Source organism: Megalops cyprinoides, chromosome 13 (assembly GCF_013368585.1).
Source record: "Megalops cyprinoides isolate fMegCyp1 chromosome 13, fMegCyp1.pri, whole genome shotgun sequence".
NCBI classification, from domain to species: domain Eukaryota; kingdom Metazoa; phylum Chordata; class Actinopteri; order Elopiformes; family Megalopidae; genus Megalops; species Megalops cyprinoides.
Window position 1 is genome coordinate 1,995,079 of NC_050595.1, and position 12,422 is coordinate 2,007,500.

Sequence of the window (12,422 nt, forward strand, 5' to 3'; positions counted from 1 at the left end):
GGTCAGAAACAGAGAGAGGAGAGGAGACAGATGCTCAGCCTCAGCAAACAGATTTCTGAATGGGAGTGTGCTCTGTGAGCGTGCCCAGAGAACACTCCCCTCCCAGCCACCCTAACCAGCAGCCCCCCCTTCCCCAGACCCTAAACCCCAAACAGGGAACTGGGTCCCAGTGTTTGCTCAAACAGTAAAGAAAAGGGGGGCTTTGATGAGTTTAATTAACTCATTAGCGGCACACTTTTCTCTCGAGCTGATGAGATGCCCAGGAGACTGGCAGCAGCTCGCCTCGGGGGCAGAAACGGATGGCCGTTCCTTTCTCTAAGGAGACGCACCATGTCTCATCTCACCAATAGCGCTCTCTCCCTCTCTTTCTCTCTCTCTCCCTCTCTCTTTCCCTTGCTCCCTCTGTCTCTCCCTCCCTCTCCCGCTCTCCCTCTCTCCCACTGATCTGAGAACAGCTTGCCTTCACGCGTGGCTAAATTTAGACATCTTGTTTTGCTGTGTGCACTGCACCTCCTCCCCTTTCCCGCTTCAGTTGAGCCTGGTGTTGCGCACACCGAGCCGAATCTTCCACATTTTCAAACCACCAGCAAAACAACCGCCAACACTTCATATTAACTAGGCATTTACCTACATTAATTACTGGGTAACAACACTGTAACTACTGAGTGACTAATGAGTAATTACACTGTATACACATCTTCTTACACAGTTTATGTAATTACACAGCACTGGAGTAACCCACGGGTGTCCTCTGATCCTGGCCTGAACCACAACTTCTGCTCGGCCCCTCACCGCAAGTCAAACAATAGCCTTTACCCTGACCCTACGTCTAAGCACAAATGAACGCTAACCGCTTATGTAATTCTGTAAGTTATGCATCGATATAAACCTGCACAACATAGCACTTGCTCAGGGTGACTTGCATTTCAGCTACAATGCAATTATGGAGTGAAATGTCTTCTTAATACAAACTGTGAGCAGGAACCTTTGAGGAGGGTTAGGATTTTTTTTGCTGCTGCCAAATTAGACAGTACAGAAATGCAATGATCTTGCTCACTTTTATCATGCTCCATTTTTTATTATGGGCATGAAAATCAATGTTTCGGTGCTTAGCGGCGCACTCCATTCGAAGGCCCGGCGCAGGCTGAAGGAAAAAATGGTCTGGTTTCGGAGGGGATCGGGAGGCGTGACAGCTGTACCCCTCTGCTGTCTGCCTGAGAGAGAGCTTAATCATGTGGCGGAGGTTTGTGGGGAGGGGGGTACCCAACCCTCCCCTCCCAAGTGACTGCCCTGGCAGGTTTAGGTAGCCTGTAACGTTGGCCCCAATTCTGACTGACTCAGCATTCATGTGGGGGGATGGAGAACGGTTGGGTGGGGTGGGGGGGGGGTTCTTTGCTAATAAATGACGGTGCCTGCCTCATTCCACTCCTTCTCTTACGGGATGGCAGCTTTTTAACGGTGGCGGTTTTATGCGGTCTTGAGGTATGATTTAGCATCACGTCCCCTGCAGGTCTCACGGCTGAGGAGACCGCTCTGTTTTTACTTCACAGTTACTCACTGTGATGGCTTTATCGAGCAGCGGTCTGCACGCCAAAGCAGGCGTGACTCGGCTGCAGTCCCGGCCAAACGCCACTGCGGCAGATGCAGGCGCGTACCCCCCCCGCCCGTTTTTTCAGCAGTTTTCCCTCCCTAAGTGCGCGTGAACTTTGACGAAATCAACGTAGGCCACGCCGTTTATGCATTTCCTCATTCCCTTTCGTCATTCATCGTCCTCCACTACTCTGCTGTGATCGGCCAATGAGGCGCCTCACTTTCCTCCCTCTGTTCTCTCACCTTCTGCCTCTGACTCCACCCTGAAGCAGTGAGTTTAGGCCCATTCGCAATTTTGGGCATAACTTGTTTGTAAACAGGCACAGAAAACGCTGGCTCATACAGGGGGCACACCAAAAATCATTCGGGAAAAAAATCATTCAGGACATTAACTATTCAAGATGACCTGGTTCCAGCTCTACAGTGGGAAAGGGGTATAATGAACCAGCCTGGTTCCAGTTCTACAGTGGGAAAGGGGTATAATGAGCCAGCCTGGTTCCAGCCCTACAGTGGGAAAGGGGTATAATGAGCCAGCCTGGTTCCAGCCCTACAGTGGGAAAGGGGTATAATGAGCCAGCCTGGTTCCAGCTCTACAGTGGGAAAGGGGTATAATGAGCCAGCCTGGTTCCAGCTCTACAGTGGGAAAGGGGTATAATGAGCCAGCCTGGTTCCAGCTCTACAGTGGGAAAGTGCCTTTGCTTCCTGTACATGTGAGGTCACGTGTAAAATGCCGTCTGCATCCCCAACCTGCCATAGCAACACAAACAGCACAGCACGAGCTTCAACAGCAAGGGCACAGGGACAGAGCAGTGAGTGACACATCTCTGATTTAACACTGAGCCAACACAAGCTTTCAACCAGCCCATTTCATACGCACTGCCTTAAAGTATTATTAAAAAAAAACTTATTCATCTTCTGGCACAGAAAGAGCGTAACAAACAAAGCACATATAAGAATGAACGGGAGAACACCCCTAAGAGTGAGCTAAGCTTTCAGCACGCTGACACACACACAGGGCCAAACGCTGACCTAGCACCTTGTTCCAAGGTGAAAACGTGCAGGCTTCAGGTGAAGGATTTGAACTTGAACTAACTCAGTGAGTTTCGCAGCTGAACACAGAGGACGGGGTGGAGCACACGACTGCTCCCCTCTTACGGGGCTCTGAATCGATGCCCCACTCAGGGCAGCTCACAGTGCCCGTCCTAATGTGATAAGCTGATGAGGCGAGTGTCAACAGCATGCTAACACGTTAGCACAACAGCACACTAACACGTTAGCACGCTAGCACAATAGCACAACAGGACCCTCAGAGTGACATCGAATTCACTGCACTCGGAGTGCGGATAGAAGGTATCAGGGTTCTGCTTGTGGTGTTGAGGGGAATCGCTGTTGCAGCCTAAAACAGTCCCTCAATCTGAGAGGCAGGGGGACAGAGGCCAGGACAGACAGACAGAGAGACAGAGCTCCCCAGGTCATCACAGATATTACAGAGCAACTACTACCCTTTTTTCCATTCATTTTTTTCATTAACACCATTATTTATTTCTCCTTAGCACTGCCACTAATTGCTGTGTGTCACTGCCCCTAGTCGTAATGGATATGATATTGCTTTCCATATTTTTATTTTTATTATTTGCATTAAAATAAGATTATTCATGTTTTATGTAAGCAACTTTAAAGCTCTGAGTCCTAGCAGTGCAGTCATAAGTCATGCCAATAAAGCAATTAAGAGAAACAGGGAAAAAGCAAGATGCATTGAGAGAGAGATAAAGAGAGAGAAAGCGAGAGAGAGTGAGGGAGAGAGGGAGAGAGAATGAGAGGGAGAGAGGGAGAGAGAGAGGGAGAGAGGGAGAGAGAGAGAGAGAAAGGGAGAGAGAGAGAGAGAGAGAGAGAGAGAGAGAGGGGAGAGAGAATGAGAGGGAGAGAGGGAGAGAGAGAGGGAGAGAGAATGAGAGGGAGAGAGGGAGACGGGGAGAGGGAGATGAAACAAAACCTCAGCTGAACTTCAAAGGGAATCATTTCTCTCTATCTCCAGAGAAAGTGCTTCACTTCATTGGTGAAACCATGTCCTAGAGCGTCTTTCCTGCAGAATTACCCTGCACACAAAATGGTGAGATTAAGGCTTTTTTCATGTAAAGTAAAATAATTATTGGCTGAAATATTAATGCAAAACCTGATTTTGCAGAAGTGAGACGCTCTGTAGAGAAGAAGAGAGTTAAGATGGCTCTGTGAAATGGGCCCGCAAAGTAAGCCTTACAAATTCATTCACATCTGTGCATTTCAGAGGCCGGTAGAGAGGAGAATGGGACTGTAGTATCACTGTAGGATCCTGCTATGCTGTCCTACACTCCTGGTGCATGTTAACCCCAAATCCTGCTGAAAGTTGAAACAGACAGATGTCGTGCACTTGCAGCTCACTGATGGATGCTCTGCTATAAGCATCTGTTAACTGTGTCTGCTCACCTTTACGTGCTTATAAGGGAGCTTGCTTATATGATCACTTTCAAGCCATACATGTGTACTGAAATAGTGGTAACATGCAGGGCTCATAACCCAGAGGTTGTCAGTTTGACTCCCTATTGTACCACTGCTGTGGTGCCCTTGGGAAATACATGTAACCCATATTCCCTCAGTAAATATCCAGTCGTATAAATGGATAAACATGTAAAAACTGTGAGCTATTGTATGCGAGTTGCTCTGGATGAGAGCATCTGCTAAGCTAATGGAATGTAATTTTTATGCCTTATACCTTTTAGCACTGTTTTTAGCTTCAGGCGTAAACACTAATGTGGTGCTTGCTGCTCTGTACCTGAGTACTCTCTGGTGACAAGCACTTAATACGTTTACCTGAGATGGACTTATAAGTTGCTTGGTAAGAGTATTTGTCAAATTAAAAGAACTTATAAAGAACCAGAGGGCTGTGCAGTTGTCAAAGGAAGCAGGTTTCAGGATCTGTTGGAATGAATAGGGGAGCGCCAAGGACAACGAGGTGCTGATCAGAGCTGTATCACAGCGTGTCTGAGTGTTGGATCCTGTCCTTTCTTGACCAATCCCACAATCTGCTTAATCAGAGGCAACCAATGGCTGAGTCTTCCATCTATGACATCACAGTGAATTCATACTCTGACCTGGTTGGGGGGGGGGGGGGGGGGGGGCTGGAGTTACCTGAGGAGTCAATGGCTGCAAGGGAGTTTGAATTAGCAGCTGCTGACTGATAATTTCAGTGAGCAACTACAGGCAAGGCCTGGAGGCCAGGCCTGGGAAGCGGGGGAAGGCCAGTGAGGGGCGAGGCTTCACAGGTGTGAGGTGGAAGAAGGGCGGGGTCTCACCTTGGGCACTGCTGATGTTCCTCATGGTTTCCTTGGCGCTCACCCGGTTGTTTGGCGGGTAGTCAGGCACCGGGTGGGCATAGCGGGACTCCAGCACGCGGGGACTAGTCTTACTGGGGTAGGGCCTGGGGGAGAGAGGGGTGCAGACAGAGGAGGGGAGGACAGAGGGAAAGCGGATGGTGAGAGAAAGAGAGAGATGGGGTAGGAAGGGAGAGACAGAGAAGAAAGGGTGAGAGAGGGTGGGGGGGGACAGACCACATGGGGGAAAGTATGAGATAATGATCACCATCCTTCATTAACAGTTAGAGGGGAGCGGGGGGGTTCATTATTTCCCTGCCATAGTATGAGGCCCAAAAGGAATAAATTACACTCCTCCACTTTACAATACCATAATTCCACCATCCAGCACAAAGCAACTGTTGTTTCAATGGAGAAGATAAAACCACCAAGGTGATGACTGCTGGCAAACCAGGAATTTAAACAGCGAATCGTCCTTGTAACTAATAGGGGACAGATTATGGTGGCACAGTAGCCCCCTCTGGATGCAAAACTCACCCTGATTGGCTGTGCTGCTCATCAATGGCATCCACGGCACTCTCCACAGAGTTGAGCAGGGACTGAATCTGATTGGCTGACTCCTTCAGCAGGAAGCGGGTCACAAACTGCTCCACGTTGGTCCCTCTTTCATACACCTGTGAAGAAGAAAAATCGGATGAGCGTGCCGTCTCTTACAACTGTAACACATGCACTATAAAAATCTGATAAATTCACCTTTGTGTTTTTCACCATCACTGAAAACCTTGTTTAAGGCACACCAGGGCAAAGCAGTGTGGAAATATGACTCAGGAGTGAGTAACACCCCTTCACTAAAACCCATTTCATCTTCGTTATAAGCTGGTCGGGCTGGCTGAGCTGGTTTGAGGAAAGGAATAGACCATCCAGATAAATTCATTTCCTTGAATAAAACAGCGAAGCCGCGAAGAATCTGATTCAGAGGGGAAAACGCCTGTGCTTGCTCTCTTCAGATCCTCCACAAGGGGGCGATCAACCACATCGACCACGTGTGACGCATCGTTTAAGGCTGCAGCGGGAGAGCGTTGTTCTGACCTCACAGGGTCACTGGATATTGGGACGGGGTTAAAAATGACAGAGCCAGTGTGGCGTAGCGGCCCACAGCCTCAAGGCTCAGGTTCAGCTCCAGGGTGCCTCACCGGGATCTGAAGCAAATCCACAGCAGATGGATAATCTGAACCATAGCTGCTCAGATGGATAATCTGTAAACCATGGAGGCCACTCCTTATAGGAGACTCTGGCAGATAAAGAACAGAAAAAAGCCTCTTTTCACCAAAGTCACAAAGCCCCCCCCCCAACACTGCTCACTGGCACAGGTGCTCAGTCATCCTGTACCTCTAATCTCACTAAAAGAAGAGACAAAAAGGCCAGGACATACAGGGCATACTTATTTCATTACCTTACTGGCTTCCGGGAAAAAAAGCTTTCAAAAGAGGAAGAATTCAAAGCTGAAAGGTCCAAGCTAAAGAAATCGCAGAGCTGGCAATGGGTTTGATTTGATTAACAGGTGTAGCTGTTATATAATAACCTGTCTTACATCAAGAAGGCTGTCTGCAGAACTTTAATTCGATATTATAAAACATAGGTGGGCGGGTGGGCATCGCAATAGATATGACATACTTTACCTTAATTACATTACCTGTACCAACATCTAGTAAAAATAATAATGAAAAACTAACAAGTTAGCTGGAACAAGCCCCAAAAACTCAAGTAGCATGAATACGATTGCCAAACTTCCCCTCCAAAACTGTAAAAAGGTAATTTGTTTAAAAGCCCCCAAATGTTAAAACAACACGCCGTGCACTTGTGATTATTAGGAACAAGAGCTTCAGGTAGCGTCTGTCCCCCAAAACCCACCCTGAGTCAGACTGCCCAACTCAGCTCCTAATCTAATTTAATTAACGGATCTGGAGAAGAGAGAGCTTGCAGCTGCAAATAAACATTTTGGGGGCCGTGCTGCAAAGCCATCACTCCTGCGGGAGCCTTGAGAAAAGCTGCAAAGCCATAACGTTGATGGCTTTAACCTTGAGCCTTCCTATGCTTCCGGGCTTCGCACTATGCAGCGCAGTCATTCAGGGAATGATGTTCCTGCTTCCACATCAGGGCAGCATCATCATCATCATCATCATCATCATCACGGTGCATTCTCACGCTCACCCACACACTTTGACTCACACCTCTAACAATCAGAATTTCTAATAAAAACCATTACCTTTCCTCTCTTCATTGTTCTACGATCTACCATTTATATTAAATATTTAATCATATTTAATTTGTTTGCTATGTCAATGTCCCGGCACAGTGGATGTCTATTTGTCCTGCCAATATAACGTACAGAAAGGAGACAGAACTGAGAGAATGTGTGTGTGAGAGACAGGGCGAGAGAGAATGTGTGTGTGAGAGACAGAGCGAGAGAGAATGTGTGTGTGAGAGACAGAGCGAGAGAGAATGTGTGTGTGAACGACAGAGCGAGAGAGACAGGGAGAGTGTGTGTGTGTTTATGTACATGTGTGTGTGTATGTGTGAGAGAGGGGAGGATTAGAATTGTTGTCTCACTTACGACGACGTTACGTAACCTGAAGCTTTGGGAATGTTTAGAAATATGTAATTCAAAAGCCCTGAATCTCACAGAATCTGGCTCTCACAGAAAGTGAGAAAGAGGGACATAGAGAGAGAGAAGAAACGTTTTATTAGTTTGGGGGCAGCTTTAGATGACACCTTGCGATTGCTCCAATTAAGCCAATTACTTCTTACAGCAGCACTAAATGTCACACACTGAGCAAAAAATTAATATATCAGATGCCCCCCCCCAACTCCCTCCCACTCCCCCATAAGTGTTCACCTGAAAGGAAATCTTTGATAATCACACGACTGTCTCTCTGTGGAAGTTAGGAGTTTAATCTTCGTTTCCTCAGTGCAATTTCTGCTTACAGTAAAATGTTGTTGCTAAGTAACATTTTGACTCCTGTTGCTAGGATACAATTAATTTCTTTCAAGCCTGATCAGTGGCAGCGGTGTCTTGGCGGAGGAATGTTTAGGCTCAAAATAGATCACAAGGGCTGCGTGTGATGGCATATTAATGAGTGAACAGACTGTGGCCGAGTGAGTGGGCTTCCTCAGTAGCTAAAAGGTACTGAGGAAGCCACTGTGGCATGTTCTGTGTTTCTACACAAAGGCAGTAAACAGAAAATATCTGCTCATCTGATCATCTTCTGCAGCCTCAAAGCGTTAACACAACACAGAACACCCCTTTCATGCTGTGTCTGCCATGCGCTGCATCTCACAGAGAGAGAGAGAGAAGGTTAAAGATGCCGTCTGTGCGCACCTGGGTATACCTGTAAGTCTTTTCACCTGTCTCTCCACACAGGAAGTGTACTAGTCTATAAGGCAGGTGGTGTGCTGGTGTAATACTTGTTTTGGCGACATCTTATTAACAGCCAGTGTTGCAGCAGTGTTAAGGTAAAGCTGGTTGTTCTTATAAACCGTTACACATGTACAGAAACTGCTGGTGCTACACGTTAGAAACACTCACCACTGTTAAAGGCAGATTCAGCCCTCTAATGCTCCATCCTCTTACAACCTCCTCTGAATGAGAACAATGATAAAAGAAACAGTGTTAAAATATGAGATCTTACTTTCCTACAGTTTTCTGGAGTATGCGCAGAGATATGCGCAGAGGTATGAGCAGGGAGTGAAAGGATAAGGAGATCCAGGGTGTAAATCGCTCATCTTATGAAACCCATCAAAAAGTTCTAGCTGTCACAGAGACGGGCAACGGGAGAGCCGCAGCTCTCAGGACCGCTGTGAGACGCAGAGGCATGGACAGAGAACGGGCCAGCGGCATTGTGGGGGAGACGCAAGCGTAACGGTGGGAAAAGCACTGTAGATCACAGCGCTCACACACACAAAGCAGACACGCCGGAGCCGAGCGGCACGGCATGGAGAGAGAGAGAGGGGAACGGATCAGAGCTGCATTAGCAGGGCGCGCAGTGCAGCATGAGAGATAATGCCGTTATTCCGCAGCGGACCGATCCCTGCCCCGCATCTCCATCCGCTGCTGAGAGGGTCTTACCTGCCGGGGATTTGATCTCCCGCTCTGAGAAAACGAGGAGGACAGGGGTGAGGGCGAGAAGAGGACCCTGTGTCTGTGAGGGCCAAGAATGGAGCACTGTCACACACACTCTGTGTGTGTGTGTGTGTGTGTGTGTGTGTGTGTGTGTGTTAGAGGGCAGAGCTGGGTAAAGCAGTGCAGTCTGGCGTGAAGCTTCGTCCGTCACCTGCCACGCCCTTGTGCGGACGTGCAAGCATTCACACAAACTGAAAATGAGAATCCCTTCTTGACGTCAGCCCGACCTAGGGGTCTTGTTAACTCCAGTTCGCACTTTGCAGCTCTTTCAAAAACCGTTTGAAAACACAGCTGCGCATTTATTCTGCTGCCGAAAGGAAATAAGAGGACTCACAGACTTGGGCTCCAATCAGACTGTCCTCTGCACACTCTCAGCTACCACATCCAGAAGGCCCAGTCCTGCAGAGTCTAAGAACCCCTCTCCCCTCAAAGGTGGGTAGTATGTGTAGGTGGCGGGGGCTTCAGGCTAAAACCCAAAAGCACTGAGTGATGAAGGCTGTCTGAAGTACAGCTTTTTAAGTAGTTTTATTACTGAGAAACCATTTATTCTAACAAAGGGGCTCTGATTGCAGCGCATCTTTTCCTGATAAAGGCGATGGATAGGATCATTAGTCTTCTGGGAGCCGTACTTGGTAAAATCTTCCCTTTTTTCCCTTGTGTAATGGTGTAACCACTTGGAGACTTTTGAGGTGAAAAAGCAGCCTAATTTAGATAATTGTAAGAGGAGAACAGAAAGTGTCCGCTTTTAATTAAATCTTGAAAAGGAGAGGGTGATTCCTGCAACTGCCGAAGCAAAAAGACTAACGGAAAAAAAAAGAAACAGGGAAATAATAACGAGAAAAATGGAGTCATTGCGGAGAGAACAGCATGCCACCTCTTCTCTCCGATGACTCAAATTGCCGCCGAGCCCAGATTCCCTCTATTGAAGCCTAAGACCCATTTGGAGAGCTTCATAATGGAAGTCATTAACGATGAGCCTTACAGCTCGACTCAAGGGAAATAAACTCCCGATTGAGAGGAATAGCTGCATCTCTTCCTTACACACACGCACACACACGCATTCCCCTCATCCGCTCATTCTCTCCATCCAGAAACAGACTGAACTTTGACCTTTCATACTGGAGAGCAGGGATCCTGAAGAGCACTGAGATCTGGCCACAGAGTGGCAGGAGGAGCAGCTGCACCAGCTGCACGCTGCGTCCCTGTGTGACAGGAAGTAGAAAAGAAGAAGGGGTCGGAGGTCAACGCTGACACTGAAAGTAACAGCAGCAGCAAGGAAGCAGCGGGGGGCAGTGAACAATGCCAGGCACGGCAAAGAAAAAAGCAAGCCGCCAACAACAACAGCGTGTTAATTGTAATTGCTGGTCACCGCGCTTCTGAAGCAATTTTAATCAGGCAGATGATGCTGAGAAATCATCATCAGGAAGGCTGAGCGTTGCCCGGACGATGAGCGCCGCCTCCAGATGGGCCCCTGAAGAGGCTGGCGTTCTGTGCCGTCTCTTGATTGAGACGCCGGAGCAGAATGGCCTAATCAAGGCATTGACGTTATCGGCCGGACCACCCGCCGGGCGGAGAGGGTTAATGCCAGCGTCCCCCGCCTCTTCATCTCCTTTCCACTGCGTTCATTCAGCCGCTGACAGTGAGGATGCTGGGATGTAAATGGCTGCACTCAGAAAGCATTAACCACAACTCAGACTCACCACCTCATTCTGCACGCCGGGCGGACCACGGCAGAGAGAGAGAGAATGACAGAAATTAACTAAACATCCTCTTCAAAGAACAGAAATTAACGAAACATCCTCTTCAAAGGACAGAAATTAACGAAACATCCTCTTCAAAGTTTTTAAAGAAAAAAACCCCTCACAACGAAAGAAGACATTTTTTCAACTAAACTTACTTTATAAAACAGTTTGAATTTTATGAGCATTGTATATATTTACACAAACACACACAGCTCTGTGAGAGTGATATTGAGGAACACGTGAATTTTTGGGGGGTACATGAGAGATATGGCAGACAGACGGGGGGGGGGGCAGTGATACAGATTCTGTCCGCACAAACAATGCAGAAGACATCGCCGCAATTCCCTCCGCGCGGCTCAGTCTCTGTGCAGCCTAATTCAAAGGCAGCCATGAAGTAATTAATCAGTGATTAATCTCTTTCTCACCACAAACCTGCCCCTCATAGGAAGAGGAGGGCAGAGGGGGCTGTCTGAGGGCACCAAAGCATAATCACACCTCTTCAGGAGAGTGAAATACAGCAGTTCCTGTTTTTATTCGGGCAAAATTGCTCTTTATCCAGCTGAACACTTCATTAGACCAGAATAAGAGGGCAGTGGTCCGTGGATAAATGAACACAAGGAAGACAGATGCTGGTGCGAAGCTCTCAGCCGCACACAAAAGAGGTGTTCTGTGCCTGACCATCCGAACCGTGTTTGACAATCACCCTTCACGTTAGGTGCAGGTGTTCATTTGACTGTCACAAAGCTCACGCGGTGGTGGGTACTGCGGTGACGCTGCCCCACTGGGGAGTCAGAGGCATTACAGTTTGAAGAGCAGGTCATGTAAGAGGACTGCTCTCTAACGGGACTGGCCAGACTGGCCGATGCTGTGGAACCTCATCTTACCTGTCCACGTGAAACAACCATGATGCCATACCCACCCGAACTATCAAACCCTGAACTTCTACGGGACAAAATGTCTAACCCTGAGCCTCTAAAGGCTAAATTTTCAAAACCCTAACATTCTACAGCCTAAAGTATCAAACCCTCCGTTTCTACAGGCCAAGGTATCAAACCCTGAGCTTCGATGGACTACAGTATCAAACCCCACACACTGTTTGCAGAGCACCGAGGGACAGTACAGCACAGGTTCCCACAGCTCTGCATGAAAAACACACAATTATTCTCCCAGTCAGAAGAGGAACTGAGACTTCCTTTGAAGATGAAGCTGGAAACAGGATTGAATCTGGCTTGAAATGATTCAGTGTGCCGTTAGCCAGCACCTACTGAACTGAGAAAGAGAGAGAGCGTGCCAGCCTGCTTCCATTACAGACGCAACGGTGGAAGATTCACTGATCCTCACTTTCATCTGTGAATTTAAGATTAGAGCATCCAATTATATGGCATTTTTAACTGTTAAATACTTTGACAATTCTTTTAGAGAGAGGTGTGGATGCACAGCACCTCATATATCTGCCTCACCAACAGGAATTAATGATTCCCTACAAACCTCTTTGTAACTCTCATGCACTTACAAAAATACTTGTACCATACCTGTACTTTAAAACCTAGTAAGCCTAAAGAT

At 47.7% G+C, this 12,422-nt stretch overlaps 1 protein-coding gene across 1 annotated transcript in view; it reads right to left on the reverse strand.

The window, feature by feature from the left end:
- Nucleotides 1-12,422, reverse strand: part of necab2 (N-terminal EF-hand calcium binding protein 2) — an 83,289-nt gene that overhangs the window by 18,457 nt on the left and 52,410 nt on the right. The window contains exons 6-7 of the mRNA XM_036544182.1: nt 5,475-5,611; nt 4,920-5,044 (exon numbers count right to left, since the gene is read on the reverse strand). Coding sequence (XP_036400075.1) covers nt 4,920-5,044; nt 5,475-5,611 — 262 coding nt within the window. The remainder of the gene's footprint in view (nt 1-4,919; nt 5,045-5,474; nt 5,612-12,422) is intronic.